This window comes from Callorhinus ursinus, unplaced genomic scaffold (genome assembly GCF_003265705.2).
Source record: "Callorhinus ursinus isolate GAN/ISIS: 27379988/994484 unplaced genomic scaffold, GSC_fseal_2.0 scaffold59, whole genome shotgun sequence".
Taxonomy (NCBI): Eukaryota; Metazoa; Chordata; class Mammalia; order Carnivora; family Otariidae; genus Callorhinus; species Callorhinus ursinus.
Window position 1 is genome coordinate 2,832,045 of NW_027397121.1, and position 18,038 is coordinate 2,850,082.

The 18,038-nt window shown below is 56.1% G+C and overlaps 1 protein-coding gene across 3 annotated transcripts in view; it reads right to left on the minus strand.

Annotated features, from left to right (window-relative positions):
* Nucleotides 1-13,695: 13,695 nt before the first annotated feature.
* ZFAND3 (zinc finger AN1-type containing 3) overlaps nucleotides 13,696-18,038 on the minus strand; it is a 329,473-nt gene continuing 325,130 nt past the window's right edge. For all 3 annotated transcript variants that reach the window (XM_025862526.2, XM_073884968.1, XM_073884969.1), the window contains one exon: nucleotides 13,696-14,088. In XM_025862526.2, the coding sequence (XP_025718311.1) occupies nucleotides 13,934-14,088 (155 nt within the window). In that variant the 3' untranslated portion in view covers nucleotides 13,696-13,933. The remainder of the gene's footprint in view (nucleotides 14,089-18,038) is intronic.

Below are 18,038 nucleotides of genomic sequence, written 5' to 3' on the forward strand. Positions count from 1 at the left end.
GAGGGGCATGGTGCCCCCTGCTCACCTGCCCCTCAGTCCTCCTTCCTGGCACCCCGGCCTCTCCCAGACGAAAGCCAGACTGTGAAAGGGGCCCTCCCGGCCCCATCAGGTTAGTTTTTTTTTTTTTTTTAAAGAACTGAAATATCCCCAAGGGGCCTCATGGCCTAAAGATTCACAACCATCCACCTATAATTTATAAGTCTCGAGCATTTACCATTTGCATCCTGAGTATTTATAGCCCTGAGCCGGGAGCGGGGAGAAGGCCTCTGCCTGCCTCCACCATTGTCTCCTGTTCGGCTGTCCCTGCAGCTGGGACAGCTGACAAAGGCCACCTCCGAGAGCCAGTGCAGGGGGTCTCCAGCCCGTCTGGAGGTGGGAGGCGCCAGCAGAGGAAAGTTGGGCAAGAGGGTCTTGAGAGGCTTCTAAGGAGGGGATCTGGGTTCTGGGGCCTGGGTTTCCGTGGCTACCCTGGGAACACTGGAGTCACTACTACCGTCCACCCACCCATCCGTCACCAAGTATTCTCATCCTGTCACATGAGCCCCAGGGGTTGTGGCCCAAGACAGTGCATCCGACAGCGCTGGTACAGACAGGACCAGCCTGTCCAAGGTGGACGCGCGTCCGCCCGCTGCCCAGGGTGCAGGGGCAGGCTGGTCCTCCCGTGGTTGCTCCCAGCCCCAGGTTCCAGGTCACTCCCCATGCACATCTCTGCCCACCTGGAGCCTGATGGTAGGGACAAGGCCCCAGCCCCAGCCTCCGTAACGACTGCTCCCTCCAAGGCCTTGCCCCAGGCAGCGGGGTCTCACCATCCCCGGGGCCAGGCACTGCCAGTGAATCAGAGAAGCTTGCAGGCGACGACAGCACAGGGCCCTGCCATGGCCGGGAGGAGCCCAGCCCTGGGCCGAGCACCCCAGGGCCTTGGGGCCCAGCTTCGCCTGCAGGAACACTCAGAACTCTCCCCGTAACTAAGGTCCTGAGGCCACCCCAGCCCCAGCTCCTGGAAAAGCTAGAGGGGAGGCGGGCCTCGGCTCAATGCAGAGGATGACAGGAGTGTTTCAGGGTTGCTGTGGGACTTGGCCGACGAGCTACGCTTGCCAAACTTGTGTATACCCTGAATTTCCCAGAGCGCGCCAAGCTCCTCTGCCTTTGGGGTTTCTGGGCCTTGCTGCTCTCTCGTGCTCACTCAGCGCCCTGTCTCTGCCGGGGCCCTGCGGGGCACGATGCCCGGCAGCACGTGTGCACCCTGGCGAGTCCGCTGCTGCCGCCGGGCCGGGGCCGCCACCCCACGCAACCGCACTTGGCCGCCTCCGACCTTGGCTTCGCACTGAGCTCTTGTCACCGAGAACAGCTTGGAGCAGGTAGGCGTGTTTGTTTTCTGAACCTGCGCGCAGGACTTGACATTTCTCTTTGCTAACGCCCCTCCGGTGGTGGTAGCTGAGCCCTGGAACCTCCTGTCAAGGCCGTTTTGAACCCGGATTTAGGCACCGTCGTGTGAGCGAACCTCCTAGTTTCGTTCGTCTAGAATGGACTGCAGTTCCCGGCAATTCATCGATGTGCTGAAAAAGACAAAAACCGAATCCAGAGAGACTGGGGTTCACCACGCAGCTGCTCCCCGGGTCCCCTCAGGCTGTAACCACCACGCAGCCCGGGCCCTTTTCTTCGTGCTGGGGCCGTAGCAGTGACCAAGGAGCACAGAGCAGGCCCGTGTCCTGCCTTCATGGCACTTACACTGCTGAGGAGGGGGACGGACGACAGACAGCATCCACGGGTGTAAGTGCACCTCATGCCCTTGTGCCCGTGGCAAGGACAGGACTAGAAGCAGACGCTCCGGTGGAAACCAGGCAGGGGACACCTGGGCTAAGCCCCGGGGGTAAGGGAGAGACTGAGGCCCTCTGGGCAGACCTTCCCAGGAGGAGGGAGAGCGGAAGGCAGGGCCCTGCCTTTGCTGCGGGGCTGGCGTGGTGAGGGGCAGGGGTGAGGCCCAGGGTGACGGGCCCGGGGAGCAAGGGGGTGGGGAGGGCAGGGAAGGGCCCCAGGATCCTTAGAGAACATTGGGCTCTTGTCCAAGTGACGTGGGAGCCAGTGGAAGGTTCTGAGCAGAGGAGGGCCCTGGTCTGACACTGTAACAGGCTCCCCGGCTGCCCCGATGGAGAATTCTCGTAGACCGAAGAGGAGGGAGCAGGAGGGGGCAGGGCTGTTGCACAAATCCAGGGAGAGGTGGTGCTGCATGGACCAGGCGAGCTCCAGGGGCTGACAGGATGTGAGGGTCGGGTGCCGAGAGAGAAGCAGCAAGGTCAAGGTCGACTCCAAATGGGGTCGCCTTCACAGAACCAGGGATGGGGCAGCTGGCTGGGGACACGCTGGGTTTGTAGAATGCAAGGAAGCTCAACAAACACAAACGGTCTGGGACGGAGAAGGAGCTGCTTCTCACTTACCCTAGCCCTAAAGGTGACGACTTATCTTGGTACATCAGCTCAGCGAAAGTTAGGGGTAGAACTGCTTTCACACACGGAGTATCAATTTGCAGGAAATATTCAGGATTGTATTATCACAGGAACCAGAACTCGTGGGGATGGTCCTGTTCATTTCAGCTTAGCTCAGGGGATAAACTGCTTGGGTTTCTGTTTTTTCCTGAGCGCCATGTGGAAAGTCTGTCATGGTTGTACCAGGTTTTTCTTCGAGTTTGAGAGGAGTCCTGGAAGCAGTCGGCCCACCGCGGTGCGGACCAATCCCCTGGTACGTGATGGAGTGCCCGGCCCCCACCTACAGGTCCCGACTCGGGCCGGTGGGGCACAGGGATCCGCATTCTCAAGCGCCCCCCAGCTTCGGCCCCAACAACCCACCCGGGCTGGAGGAACACTGAACTAGAGGTGCGAGCAGCTGGGACCCCAGCCCGGAGCCGAGGGCAGCACGGAGAGTGCGGTGTCACCATTGTTTATGTAACTGGGACGAGATCACCAGCAGGGAAGAGACGGTCCTGGGCTGAGTCCGGGATCCCCAGTGGGTAGAGCCTGGGGAGGTGAGAGCAAGGGCGGCTGAGGGACCAGGGACCCTGTGCCTGAACAGCTCGGGGGTACAGCTCGCAGGGAGGGCAGATCAGTGGGGCAAATGCCCCGAGGCTTCAAGAAGAGAAGAGGGCTGAGGACGGATGGGATTTAGGGGGCGCCTGATTCGGGTGGAATCTGGTTTTCTGGAATCGACCACGGCTGAGATAGTCCCTGAGGCTGGCTCTTGTGTGGGCACCTGGGACCCCACTTTCCTTTCTCAATGTATCCAATCCTCCCAGCACACTCTTCTTTCATTTTACTGAGGCGTGGCATCAGACTTCAAGGACAGCCTTTGCCTGCCTCTCAGGGTCTTAGCTTTTCTTCCATTGACAATATTTTTCCACCAGCGACTACTTACAGTACCTGTACCTGGGACATACTTGCCCAGGACTTGGAAGGACCAACCCTTCCGAAGTGGCTACACATTTTCAGTCCTTCACCTGTCTGGGACTGCAACATTTCCGGTATATTCTACTTGTTTCATCTATTTACATTTTGAAGGTCTTGGGACTCTGAATTCAAGATGGCAGACGGCTAGTTGGAGGCCAGTCAGCCGTCTGGACTGACATGCAACACGTGCAGTACGATAAAAAGGGTAAACACTGCCTCCCCTCCCCCTCCCTAAATCACGAGCAATGGCCAAGAAGAGAGAGAGTTTGCAAATAAAAACCGGAGTTGGAAAAGAAGGAGGTGATGCCAGAAGCTCAGGAAATGGTGCAAGATAAGCCGCCGAGGGATTGCCTCCAGCCACGGTGAGCTTTCTTTGACCTGTACACACAAACACGACGCCCGGCAAACGGAGCGCCCAGTTCCCTTCGGACACGCGCGCCGATTCATAAAGTGGTCGCGTCTCTGCCGGTGCGTTCTGCACGCAGCGGAGGTGGGGGGGGGGGCCCTCGTTCCCGGGCCCACCCAGCGCCCAGAACAGCAGACAGGCTGGTCCGGAGGCCGGTGGGGCTGCAACAAGACCGCGGGCCACGCTCCTGGGCCGGCGGCAGGCGCGCAGCAGGTGTGTGCCCACAGGACTCCACTGGCCCAAAGCGGGGGCCCCTTCCGCCTGCACTGTCCTTGCTGCAAGGGGAGTTCGAAGCCCCACGTCACTCTCTGGCACTTTCCGCCCAAGCCCTGGCTCCTCTGTCCACTGCCCTCCCTGGCCCTCCCGGCGAGGCTTCTCGGTGCCCTTTGGACACGTGAGCTCTTCAGAACATCTCCAGCAGCAGCCCGTGGGCACCTCCAGCTCGGGGCTGTGGTGCTCCGGGGGGTGGGCAGGGCCCTGGGGCAAACCGCTGACCTTGAGCGGCTGTGGGGAAACCCCAGCAGGTGCACCCGATGGGTACAGCAGGGTCTCGGGCCGGGGGGGGGGGGGAACAGATCCTAGCTGGGTGGGCCCTTTGGTGGCAACAGGAGACCCTCGTTCAACAATGCTCCAGACCTGGAGACAGCACAGTTCTGCGGAGGCCCTGGCTCTTTTCTCCCATAACAGGATTCCTACACAATTTAATGTCACATCCTTGGTCATCTCTTTTCCCAGTAATACTCTCTGAGGCCCTGGAGTCACTTTTACTTTTTAAAGCTGGTTGGCTCTAATCCTTGGCGAATGCCCAGCCAGACCTGTCCTGACCACAACAGGCTCTAAAATGACAAGTACCTCCATCCCGAGGCCCTGGTTCCTGCACATTTGGGTCTTCCACCTGGTCAGACCCCCTGGGAGGGGCAGCTCCTGTCTTGAGTCCTGCATCTCCATCCACGGCAGCGGCCTGCTGCCCAGGAGTGGGGCCGGGGTGACTGGACACTGTCTGGACATCGGGAGCGGCAGAAATAAGTCGACACCTCACCACCTGCGTCACCTCGTTCCCGTCAGCCCAGCAGTCAGGAGTAGCCGGGCCGCCCTGTGCCTCCCGAGCCTCTGTCATCCCCACGCTGCAGGCGCTGGGGCACCTGACCAGGGGTGCTGTCTCCAGGGCCGGGTTGATGTCTGGCACATTACTGATTAAGATGTGTCCTGTTTCCATCAAAGGGCCCAGCCTGGCTAGGGGCTGCTAGCCAACACCCGAAGCCCTGAGAACCACTGGGGGAGTGTCTGCGATGGTGAAATTTTCCACCTTCCCCAGCGAAGGCACAGGCCAAAGGGAGTGGGCCCCTTGGCAGAGAGGCACTTGGAGGCCCAGCTGGACAAGAACGGTGTCCTGCCTCCAGGGCCGGGGCTGCCATCCCCTGCTGCCGGGGCTGACCAGGTGCCACAGGGACGGGGAGGGGCGGGTCACTGGTGAGGATCTCAACGAAGGTACCAGAACCCACTGCTTCATCAGCACCTGCTGAGTCCGTCAGGGCGGGTGCCGTCACCCCCAGTCTAACCCCCCAGCAGCTGTCTGCTCCACTGTGCTTGCCTGGTACCACCACCTCTGAGAACCTGGCTGGTTCAACCCACTTACAGTCACCATGCCTAAGGCACCGAGCCCTCCCGGCTGCCGTCAGACGTCACCTGTTCACGCCACGTTACTGCAGACCCACCGTCCCAGGACCTAATGGCCTAAAACAATAATTATTTTGTTCACAAATCCGCAGATTGGTCAGCGCTCGGTGGAGACACACTGCTCCACTTGGTGTCGTCTGGGTCAGCCGGAGGGCCAGGCCAGGTCACCCGAAGACTTGCTCGCTCCCCGTGGACCTGGCGAGTGCCCTGGGCACCGAGGCAGCTGGGCTCCGGGGCTTCTCTCTCTCATTCTGGGCTCTCCACATGGTCTCGCAAGTGCGAGGCTGCAGGGTAGCCAGACTCTTTTTAATTGAAGTTTCACAGAACATAAAATCCACCATTTTAAATGAACAATTCAGTGGCATTTAGTACATTTGCGATGTGCAAACGGCACCTCTACCTAGGTCCAGAACATGTTTATCACCCCAAAAGGAAACCCACACCCATGAGGCAATCAGTCCCCGTTCTCGTCTCCCCGGGGCCCTCGGGACCACCCATCTGCTTTCAGTCTCTATGGATCTGCCCATTCCGACATCTCCCTTCAACGGAATCACATCATGTGTGATCTGTGACTGGCTTGTTGGACGCAGCCTCGTGTTTTTGAGCTTTGTCCACACTGCAGCAAGTGTATTTGATTTCTTTTCGTGGCCGAGTTGTAGGACTACACCCCATTTTGTTTATCCATTCAGCCCCTGGTGGGCGCCTGGGCAGTTTCCACCTTTCGGCTGCTGTGAACAGGGCGGCCGGGAACACGTGTGTGCACATGCTTGAGTGGCTGCTCTCAAGTCTGTGGGCTGGAGTCCAACGAGTGGACTGCTGCCATATGGTAATTCCGGGTAACGTTTTGGGGAGCCACCAAACTGCTTTCTACACCGGCCACATCACTGCACATTCCCCCCGGCAATGCACAGAGGTCCCCACGGTTTCCACACCCTTGCCAACACGTACATTTGCATTACCCTTGCCAACATGTACACATACGAGCCTCACGGTCCTAGTGGAGGCGACGCCCGCACGTCAGCCCTGGGCTCCCGAGGCAGCCGGTGACAGCGAGCTGCTGGAGGTCGTCTCCTGGGCCTTTCCCAACTCGCCCTGCTGTGTACTCGTCATCCAAAGAGCCAGGCGCCAAAGCCAGCACCCGTTCGAGGGGAAGGCCTCCGCTTTTTGATGGGAGGAGTGTCAAAACATGTAGGGACCAGTTTTAAGTCACAATAGCTTCACGACATTTCTCACCCAGAGGCCCCTGGGACACAGACCAGCACACCGCTCCCTCATCGGGTTGGCTGACTGACCCAAGTGTGCTCAGCTACGTGGCCGACTCACATGCAGACTCAAGCTCCTCATCTCAGCCCGCGACACAGGGAAGGGCCCGTGGGCCCCTGGGTCACACTGGGGACTAACCATTTCATGCCCAGCTTCAACTCTTGCCCAGCCTTATAGGGGCCCCCCTTTAGGAAAAAGACTACAAAACTCGGTTCATAGATGAATATTAAGAATTGGAAACCAGCAAATCACCCGTTTCTCAAAGTTGGACACATACCCAGACATCAGAAAGTCTAGAAAACCAACACAGCCATTCAGCGACCATGACACGCGTCTGTGAGGCCTGGCCCTTGGCTGTTGGGCTGTGCACTCTGATCGCCCTTTGCAGGGAAAACCATTTCCTGACCCGGTGTTAAGAACAGAAAGACTCCTCAATCTTTCCTCTGGCACGGTTGATCAAACTTTGAATTACTGATACTTTAGAAAAGTTTCTTTGATCTTCACAACTCAACTGGCACGAACATAAGTTTTTAGAACTGTTGTCAAATGTGGGGAAACCATGATCAGGTTTCCTGACCAGCTGTGTGAGCTGTAGGATTCCAGGCCAAGTCAAGAATTCCCAGATTAATCTTTAACCCACTTTGCACTGCACAAGGAATGGTGCATTTACAGTTGGACGTGGCTGCCTGGCCCAGCCTACTCCTCGAACAGGGGCAAACTTCCATCTTGAGCAGGCACGAGTGAGAAGCAAATCTTCCTCTTTTAAGTTTATACATCCGACAACTGGAAGAACATTCCGCAGACTGGCTTCTGGCTCCGCACATTTCAGGTCTCCCCTCCATGGCTCCCATCATTCAAGTCACAACACAGGGTGATCAGCGTGGCGGGCAGCAAGGAGTCTTCCTGGAAGGTGTCCCTACCCCCGGGACAACCACCAATAACCCACTCACCACCGACATGACAGCGCACCACACAAGTATACCCCACTCCCTCCAAACTATGTCCCCAACTCGACTTCATTTTGGCCAAGCCCCCCAAATGCCCATGTCACCTCAGCACCACCCAACAGAAGAGGAAGTGTGAGGGAGGCGAAGTTCGAATGGAACAGGGACCAGGTCTAACCAACTGCCGTTCAAGTATCTCACTCTTGCGAATTGTATAAAAGCACGGCAGAGGCGAACCCACTGCCAAGGCCCACTGCAGGGGCTTCGAGGGGGTCTTGGTGAGTGAGGGGCCTCAAGCTAAAAACTGCGTTTCCCTGGAAGTCCCCTCAGGTGGCCGTCGAACCTTTCCTACTCCCCACCCCACCTCCCGGCGCCCCGAGGAGCCACGTCCCAGCTGCCTGCCTGTGCCCCCCGCGTCTTCGCGGGCGCCGCGCCGCATCGCCCCCTCCCTCCACCACCGCGCAGCCCTCCTCCTGCCAAGGGGCACTCCGTCAGCATAAAACCAGGATCTCTCTCCTGCCCCCGCAGCCCTTCCACTTGTGCCCCCTTCTCCGCATTTCGTGCAGCGAAACTCGAGCCCTGCTTTCCGCGGCCCCCCGCCCGTGGCCAGGCTCTGGCTGCGGGGTTCCCGAGCAGCCCCTCCGTGGATGACAGCAACGACTCCTGGACACTCGTCAGGACTCCACGCTCTCTTGGTCTCCTCCTTCTGCTGGCAGCTTCTTCTCGTCTCCCCGGGCCTCGTAACACTGGGTTGCCCCTGGCTGGCACGGCCCGGTCGGCCTCCCCTCCTCCATCCGGACTCCCTCCTCCCTCAGTGACCAGTGACCGCAGCCAGGCTGGGGCTTGTGTGCATGGCTGTGTGCTGACGCCTTAAAAAGGCTCATCTCTGGCCCTGGGTCGTGTGTCTCCCCCACCTTCCCCCCCCCATGTGTAGCCCACACCTCAGCTTAGTCTGTTGTGATCTACCCCCTGCCCCCGCGTGTTCCCACCGGGGTCCGGCATGGATGGCACCGCCATCCTTCCATCAGGGCAAAGCTAGCAAGTCACCGACAGCTCCTCTTGCTCACCCCTGGCCCCTCTGTCAGCAACTCCTGCTGTCACTACCTTCAGCCTGAGTCCAGACTGACTTCTCGACCCAGCCCGTCTCCCTGAGCCCTGCGCCACCACCGTCTACTGCCTGTTTATTAAGCGCCCCCCCGGCCTCCCACCTCCTCCCTTGCAGGCCATCCTCCTCTAACACCCATGGCTCCAGCCCTGGATGGTCCCCATCTCAGAGAAGAGCCCCCAGGGCCCTGCCCTTCTTAACCACCTCCCCCACCCATTTTGTATCACACATTTATTCCCTTTTGTCCCCTGCCCCGCCACGGCAGACAGTATTTTTGGTCACCATGGTATCCCCAGCGCCTGGATCGGTGCCAAGCATGTTCCAGGTGCTGAATGAGGGCCCCCACGGCCGGGCCTGTGGGCTGGAAAAGGCCCCTGACATACAAGGTGTGCACCAGGAGCTTCTGTCTTTGGGATCTGTGTCCTGGTGACTTCCCCTTTCCTTTTGGGCATTGTGTCACATAGAGTAGATCCCTGCCCTCCTAGTCTGGGACCCTCTGGCCCAGACCTTCTTCTGCAGTCTAGTGGGCCTGGGGCCACAGTTCCCCCTAACCCGGGTGTCAGCTGATTCTCACAGCTGACCCTGTGGCCTCCCTGCCCAAAGCCTTCCACAGCCCTGGCCCCCCATCAAATCCACACTCCTCCCCGCAAGAGCTCAGGCTCTTCTCAGCCCCAAGAGGAGAAGAGTACAGGGCTGCCTGACGAAGGTGGGGTGAGGGAGTGGAGCTCTAGGAACCAGTAGCCCAGTCTGGCCTCCCAAGTCTGTGGACCCAACAAGGTGTCACGCATGAACCCATTACCCACATGCATGAAACCAGAGTCCCCAGGTTTCTGGGGAGCCTCTCACTTGCCAACAGCTTAATTGCTCAAACCTAAGAGACCAGCCCCCAAGGCCCAGCGGCCGCATGTGAGCCCAGGGGCTGAGCACCCCTTCCCAGCCTGGCCCTCTCCCACACGTCCTGAGAGCGAGCTATCAGTTTTGTCAGCTGTTTGCTGAAGCCCCATGTCCCCACCCCCTTGCTCCTGGCTTGCTATCCAGTCATTGATCGGAAACACCTTTATATGTAGACCTGGGGAACAGGATGTAGGTCAAGGGAAATAAATCTGCTGGGTATTTTGGGTTGTGGGTCACTAGGAGAGCACACGAGAGAGGTCCACACTGGAAGCTCCGGGCTGGCCTGGCCAGAATTAACCCCCGAGTTTTCCTCAAGTGCCCAGCACACAGGAGGTGCTCAGTGAAGTGGGGTAACTTGTCCCAGGGTGTCGTGATTATGGTAAAAAGAAGTCCTGCCTCGTGTGTTGTGATGCACCAGCCACCTGCATCTTCCAAAACACCTCTGGCCAGGAAGCCTGTAGTCCACTCTGCATCACCGGGGTCCTGAGCTCTTGAAGTCCTGACAGCCTGAGAGAGTTGGTCCCTTCTGTCATTTTTTTAAACTTTAAAAAAAATTGTCACACATGCGTATAGTTGTGGTAGTAAGGCTCACCGCGTTCCCGTCCTCCACCCCCAAAGAGAACCACTGAACTTTTAGCTTTTTCCTCTGCATTTACCTCCACATTTCTAGGTAACATGCTTCTATTGCGCTCTTGAATTTTCAGTTTTATGCATTATCTGCTGACTTGGACACAAGAACTTAGCCCCATTATACGCTGCACATACTTTCCCTGTCTCAAGAGTTCCGTCATCAATTTTTGCCGGAGCAACATGCATCATTATTTGTATGTTTATTATTTGTATGCAATCACAGCTGTCACGTATGGTCCATGGTTCCTCTTCCTTAGTATTTTTTGTGTGGCATTAATAAACGGTGTATTTTTACTTAATTTTCTCTGTCAGACTCCTGCCCCATCCCTGGGACAGAAGCGTGGATCAAGGGTGGAGCCCTCAGCTCTGTCAAGACGGCAGGCGGGCCTCACCCCTGGCTGCCCGGCACTCCCCCGGATTTCCAGGCCTCTACGTTCGTCTCTGCTTACTCCTCTTTTCCTGGAGCCCTCCTTCGGGCAGAATGGCTGCAAAGGAGGAAATTTCTGAGGCCGCTGCAGACCTTTCCTGGGCATCTCTGCTGCTCTGGCGCCTGCTGGGGTGCCCCCTCTCTGTAGGCCCCTTTGGAGCAAGCCGCAGGCCTCCCCGCCCACTCACCCCAGGAAGCCCTGTTCATCACTGCCGCTTCTTCCCACCGCCCTCTCTTCTCGCCGTGGCCCCTGCTGGTGCAAACAAAGCCTCCCAGATCAGCAGGAGGGACAAGGGGGCGCACGGCCAGGCACGGCGTGTTCCAAGGCCACCGGACTCCTGTGCTCTCTCCCCACTTGATTTCCTCGAGGAGTTTTCATCATCTTCAATGACGACTGTGTGGTCAACACTGTGCCTTAAAGGTGGTGAGGAGGGACACTACAACTCCCGAAATGTTTTTGAACACCTTAAGGCGTACGAAGTGCCTCCTCTACACCAGAGTTCACACAGCATATCCATCATGCTGCTCCTCCCTCCAGATGCTGCCCCTCCCAGACCCCAGACCCCAGGACCCAGGACCCAGGCACGACCAACCCACACACCACAGAGGAGCCCTCAGGGCGGGTGCCCATTTCTTCCCACCACCCCCCCGCCCCCCAACATGTAACCTCCTCGCTGCCGGCAAAGGCCTGGCCCAACAGACACACCTTCACCCAGGGCCAGGCCCCATGGCCTCCCAAGGCATGACCTCCCACAGAAACAAGGGGGGCAGCTTCGAGCCCAGAGCAGGGACAGGCACTCTCTGCACACAAGAGCCACCTGCTCCCCCACCTCATCCAAGCCCTGGCCAGGGAGACAGTCCACCATTTTTCTGGCTATACAGGTAGCACTTAGGAGAACTGGCAAAACAGAGAAATCCAAACTTTCATACGATTGGTTTAATTTTTTTTTCAGCAGGAGAAAAAAGAATAAAGTTACAAGAGTCTTTTAATATTTTCACAATGTTAAAACTAAAACTGAGCTCTAGGCTATGTGTGTAAGTAAATCTAAAACACAAAAGGGTTAAATAAGATCTTCTCTTTTAAAGATACAAGAATTTAAGCTTTCCTTACATTTAACAAACTTCACAGAACAGATACTGCAGGGGACAAGCCCTCCCCCCACCCCCAGCTCTACCACCAGGAAGTGAACATGGGCTGGAGCCCTGTGTGCCCCTGGGCTCCCCAGAGAGCCTGCTTCCCATCCCTGCCTCGAGGCAGCAGCGGTGGGGCCTGAGGAGGGCCGGAAGGGCGTGTGGGGGAGGGGGGCCTCTTCGGGATCAGAGCTTGGCGGGGGGCCTAGGTGGGCCGCCTCACTGAGGATGGCCATGTACTGGCCAGAGGGCCGTGGCTTGACAACAGTGGTAAACGCGGGCAGACCTGGCCCCTCTGCCCTGGGCTGCCCTAGAGCAAGACACCGGTCTGGGTCCTGAAGCAAGAATAAGGCTGGAGATTTTGCAGCGGATTCCACTCTGGTGGGGGTGGATGGGAGGAAGAGGTTGGGAAGAGCATGATTTCCTACTTTAGTATTCCGGATCAAAACACATTTGTAGCTGCAGGTGTTTGGCTGTGAATTACAGACAGTCGAACTGAACTGTTGGTCGTGGTATAAAAGGGAAAGTTTGCTGGGTTAAACTATTCCAGTAGCCTGTGTGTGGACAGATCCAAACCGCCTCTGCAGGAGCCTCCGACTCTCCCCAGCCTGGACCATGTGGGGTCTCTGGCCCGCTCAACCCTGCTCAGGCTTTCCAGGCAATCTTAATCCTGTCTCCCCTACCCGCCCCCACCTGATCGGGGAGGATTCCCTAACCTGGGCCAACAGGCCCACATCCACTCTCCCCACCTGGCCTGAGCTACCATGGCTACCAACTCCTCTCTGCCCGCAGGAAGCGGCACAGGCTGAGAAACGTGCCCTCCCACCCCCAATGCCAGAGCCAAGGTCTTTCTCGGAGCTGGGCCACAGCCACGAACCACTGTTCTAGACAGATCCCCCCGCTGCCCCTGGCACGCAGGCCGCCTCGCCCTCCCAGACTTGCTGTGTGGTAGAGGTGGTCCCCGGACTACGGAGCTGCGCAGCACAAGGGGCTGGGCCGTGGCACTGCCTCTTGGCCCAGAGAGGGCCGGGCGGGCGGCCGCTGAAGGGGGCAGAGCCTGCAGGCAGCAGCTTCCCCCCTGCTCCCCAGCCCTTCTACTGATTCCCGTCGGCTATGAAATGTCTTTTTAAAAACCCCCAATATAGAAATCTAGCTGCAGAGGCCAGTTTGTAGATCCTAGCCGCAGCTGCTGTGCTGTAATTAGCCTTATTTGATCAATTGCCAGATCCCTGCACTTGGCAAATGGCAAACCAGAGCCAGTGGGGTCAGGGTGCGCCCCTGGTTGCTTCTCATGACCGTGGGTCCTGTGTAGAAAAGATGGGTCTCGTACATGGACTAGTCTTGAGTGGAGCTAATTTTCAAAGTGAGGTTATTGTTTCTCTTCTCATGTGATGAGAGAGTTTTTTCATAGCAAGTCAGGTAAAAAATTTTCCTAAGAACCTGCCCCCCCACCCCCATTTCCAGCTCTGTGGGAGAGCGAAGCCACCACCCAGCCCAGCCACGTGGCCAATCTCAACAGCCTCCTGTGGCCAAGGCACGCGTGGCCATCAGGTATCCTGGCTACTGGGACTAAGGATAAGTGAAGAGGTGAAAGGCCGAACATTAACCAGAGTTTCTGGCAAAGCCATGTGCGTCATGGGAACTTTAACACCAGCTTCTACTCCTCTATTAACTCAGAGTCTCCATCTGGAACACTTTCCGCTTAAGGCTTTTTAAAAGTTTGACTCCAGCAGTGACAGGTATGTGTTGTTTTAAATCCACTAGCCATGCTCAAAAAAAAATATTCTTCATGTTTTAATTTTATACAATGGCTAGCAGGCACCTTAGTAACCAGCCAGAAATCAATTTCAACCACCATCAACCCCTAAACTACAGTACCAGGATGGCTGGCTAAAGAAAGGAAACGGACTGGCTGTAGTCTGACGCGTGCCCAGTACAAGGTGTCTGGCTGACTTTGTCCTAAATAAGGCTAACATTAGTGAACTAAGAACAGCGTCATGTGGCGGCCATGCCTGGCCTTCAGGAGCACCCCTCCCCGATGCGCTGGCAGGAGCGCCCCACTTTCCGGTCCAGTTTCACCATTTTCATGATGGCTTCCTCTCGGCCACGGCCCATGTGGTCAAACGTACAGTCATGCTGCTCGGGGAGGCGATGTAACATACAGAACACATAACCTGCAACAGTGGGAGAAGCAGAGAAGACACACTGTTAGGGTGGCCTCCAAACGCCCAAAGCCCAGCTCTCATTCTGGTCTGGAGGACAGGAGGGCAGGCGCTCCTGCTACTAGAGAGAGTCTATCAGAGTGCCACCCACGAAGGGGCCGCACCTTCCCGTCTCCCAGCCCCTCAAGTCAGCCCAGGGGCCTCAGAATGTCCAAGGGTGGCTGCCTAAAGGCTGACTCTGCATTCAACACTGCTCCTGCCTGAACCCTGAAGGTGGAACCCAAGGACGACTGCTGCAGTGAGACACACCCCCTTCCCTAGGAGATGAGTGGGTTCTGAGCCCCCTCCTTACCCACCAAATAGGCGGGAGGGCAGAGAGCTGCCAGCTCAGCACTTTCCCAGCTTGGGCAAACTAGTATCTACCACAGGACACCCACCACTTCTAGGAGGCAGGGCAGGAGGGAGCAGAAATGATTATGGCTTAAATTACATTCTACCTCCTGTATAGTGAGGGCTTAGGGGGATGGTGGGTGTGATCAAACCACAGCCCACAAGTGAGGGGAGGCTCTCAAAGGAAAATGGATTATTTCAAGTGCTGGAAAAGGTATTACAAATAAATCAGGGAAAGAACAGAAATGTGCTCTAATCGCCAGCCATCTCAAAGGAGCCTTCTAGGTTAGATGCTTCTAACTCCACCTGGTAGGTCAGGAGGCTGCAGGGCTGCTCCTCTCTTTCTGGAGCAGAGACGTCAAGGGAGACACTGCTGGGGCTGGCAGAACAAAGGACCCAGGCGAGGCCCACAGAGCAAGGAAACAGTACAGGTAAAGTCTGAGAAGAAAGAGTAAGAGAGGCCCTCAGGGAATCAGCGGGAGACTCAGAGGACAAAGGCAACACAGAGCTGCCAAGGATATGGCCCTTTCCCTTCCCATTCTGCTCAATCTCTACAACTGCTGATGGATGTGTGGATGTGTGTGCAGGGGACAGAACTGATGTCCCCTAGGTCTGTCTGTCCCTCTCTCTCGGGGAGGGGGAGGGGAGATCCAGGCTGGGAAGTCACCGGCCAGTGCTGGCTGGCTCCTTGCCCCCGCTCACCCCATCAGTCCTATGTGGCCACACTTACAGGCCCCACAGGCCTACCCCAGGTCCACAGGACCCACCTGTAGGCAAACCTTTCCTAAACCTCCTCTCGCTGTGCGCGTGGGCAGGCATCCCATCCCACAGCAGCCCTTCCAGGCCAATGCTCTCCTCACAAACAACATGTCCTCCCAGGCACTTCTTTCTTTCTTTTCAAGACTTCTTTTACACCTAGATCTCACTGCCCAGAGTGAATGGGTAGCCACCCCTTGTAAAAGGTGTGATGCATCCATCTCTACATCCTCAATTTCTCTTATAAGAGCTGAAGAAGGGTGGAGGCAGTGATTTTAGAAGAATAGCATTAGTTGAAGCAAAGACAGAGTAGCCAGGACAGGCAACAGTTGTAAGATTCATTTCATCTAGAGAACATTCCTCAGCTGATACAGCCAGCCCTGTTCAGATGCCTTGAGCTCATACTGTGTACAGAGCACGTGCACATGGCCTGGGGGCCTGAGTGACCAGGCTGAGTCTGGACCATCCGCTATGAGAAAAAACACATTATTAACTGCTTCCCAGGGACAGCAGGGCAATATGTTTGACTCTAAATTGGGATTGGGTTTAAGAAAAAGAAGAGATGAAATTTTTGTCTCCTGAGAAGCCGAGCTCCCACTTGGTCCAAAAGCAAAGTTAAGATTAATGAGCTCATGTGTTATATTTACTGATAAGTTCATTACTCGAAGATATTGGAGAGCAGTTGTCTTTGTCCTAAAGGACTTCCCAGCCTAAGTGTGGATGGCCTCAATATGCACCCTCCATCTAACAAACACAACTGTCTTTTGGGATGAAGCCTGGGGTGGGGGGGGGGGGGGGGGGGGGGGGGGAAACACCCGGCGCAAAAGTAGGGGCCGGGGGGGGGGGGCACCACAATACGGTGGCATGATGTGTGTGTAGACATTTCTGTCACCAAGTCCTGACATATTTCTATAACCTCAACATCTACAATAAGGGGTGAGAGAACCCCTGCTGCCCCTTCCTATTTTCAAGATACTGGGATGATGTAGGAGAGGGTCCCAGGCGCTCTTCTCTGCTTCTGATGAATGGTGCTGGCTGAATCAAAGTAGCAGGAAATGGATTATCTCTGAAATTAACTCGGCCCTGGATCAGCCTAACACCTCATTAGTCAAAGGCAGACTGGGGTGGAGGGGAGAGGCTCTAGTCTTGTCCTCACTACACACCCCCATGACTTTGCCTAGCTTGCCTTCTGCCGGTTAGAGAGCCGCCACCTCGGGGGATCTGAGAACCCCAGGCTCCGTCTGGAAAAGGAAACAGGCCGTGACAACCACAGCAGCTGCCTGATTCTCTCTCTCTCCCCGCCCGAGGATTCTCCGGCCAGCCAGAAACACATTTCTCCATCTGAGTTCCGCGCACCTCTGTTAGACACAACTTGACACTTGGCTTTGATCTCGGAAAGGTGAAAACGAGTACACGGCAGCTGTACTTGGGAGTGGCAAGGGGAACAATTAGAATATACGGCACTGTCATTCCCCAGGGAAAAGTCTGGGCAAATTCTGGAAAGCTGGCTGCCCAAGTTGCTGCACTGAGGTTATTAGCTGGTATAAATTAAGCTCAATCCCCTCTCCTGTCAGGGTCACTCACCAAAAGGAAGTTACATGCTGGAACTTGTCCCAAATGCTGAGTAGGCATTATCCACGGAGAGCAGCCAATCGGCTAAATGCATTTCGGTTTCAGTGGTGGGGAGTGGGCTGCTCTGGATACAGGGGAGGGCGGGAATGACCGGTGGGTGGGACGAATCTCTGTCCTCTTTTCTTGGTACCCACAGATCTGTTTCCAGAAACCTCTGCAGGTGTCATGAACTTTCAATTACTCTCTGATTGGATTCTTTAGACCAAGACGGATATGGAGAAATGAGTTCAGGCTGCTGGGGAGGATGACTGTTCTTAATTTCAGTAATGAACACCATTTTAAAATGCCTGTCTGGGATTTACAGCCCGTCTGGACCAGGCGATCCTCCACACCGTTCACTAGCAACCAACTGGGGCCTTTCCAGAGAGCGTCAACCAAGGCAATGTCCGAAGGGATGAAAGCACAGAGGACAATGAATTGATCAGCTGAGCTGCAATATGGGTTTGGTATCATCACCCGGGGTACCATGCAATTCTTTTTTCCCTGATTTAAAGAAGTTATAGATCAAAATTGAATTCAGTCGCTCATTTGCATACATACAATCCATAGCCATACTCTCCTTATGGCCCCATAGTTCAGCATCATGTAGTTTGAAAAATAATTTCAATATACTTTTGCCTACAACAGCTACATACCACATAACAGTACTTCAGAGGGATGAGGAGGGGGTGGAGAGTATGATTAAAAGGATGCTGATCCCCAACAGAGAAGGAAAACCCCCAAAGCAAAAGTTTTGGAAAATATGATCTGCCTGCTAAATGTGGCTTAACCTCAGCCCTTTCCGTGCCACGTCACAGGGCTGGTCACCCTACTCCTTAGAGCCCCGGATTACTGGTTTTCCGTGACATTCTGGCCTGGGAGGCAGCCGCAGAGCTCCTATAAGGCAGCCAGAGTTGTTTTCAATAAATCTGCACAAAACACTCAAGAACTTGTGTGGGCATTTCTTTGTTTGCTGGCACTGAGGAGCAATTTGGGATGAGCCCTTGATTAAAAAGGGAGGGTGAAGAAGGCTCTATGAGCACTTTGTTCCATGGCCTACCCTCTTTCCATGCACGCCCCTCTCCGCTGGCCACTCCCTGGGCTTCTGACAGGCCATCCAGCGTGTAGGAAGAGGGACAGGAGGCCAACCACAGCAGGTGATCCCAGTCAGCCCCTCCCTACGAGCCTGAGCGGGAAGGTCTCCA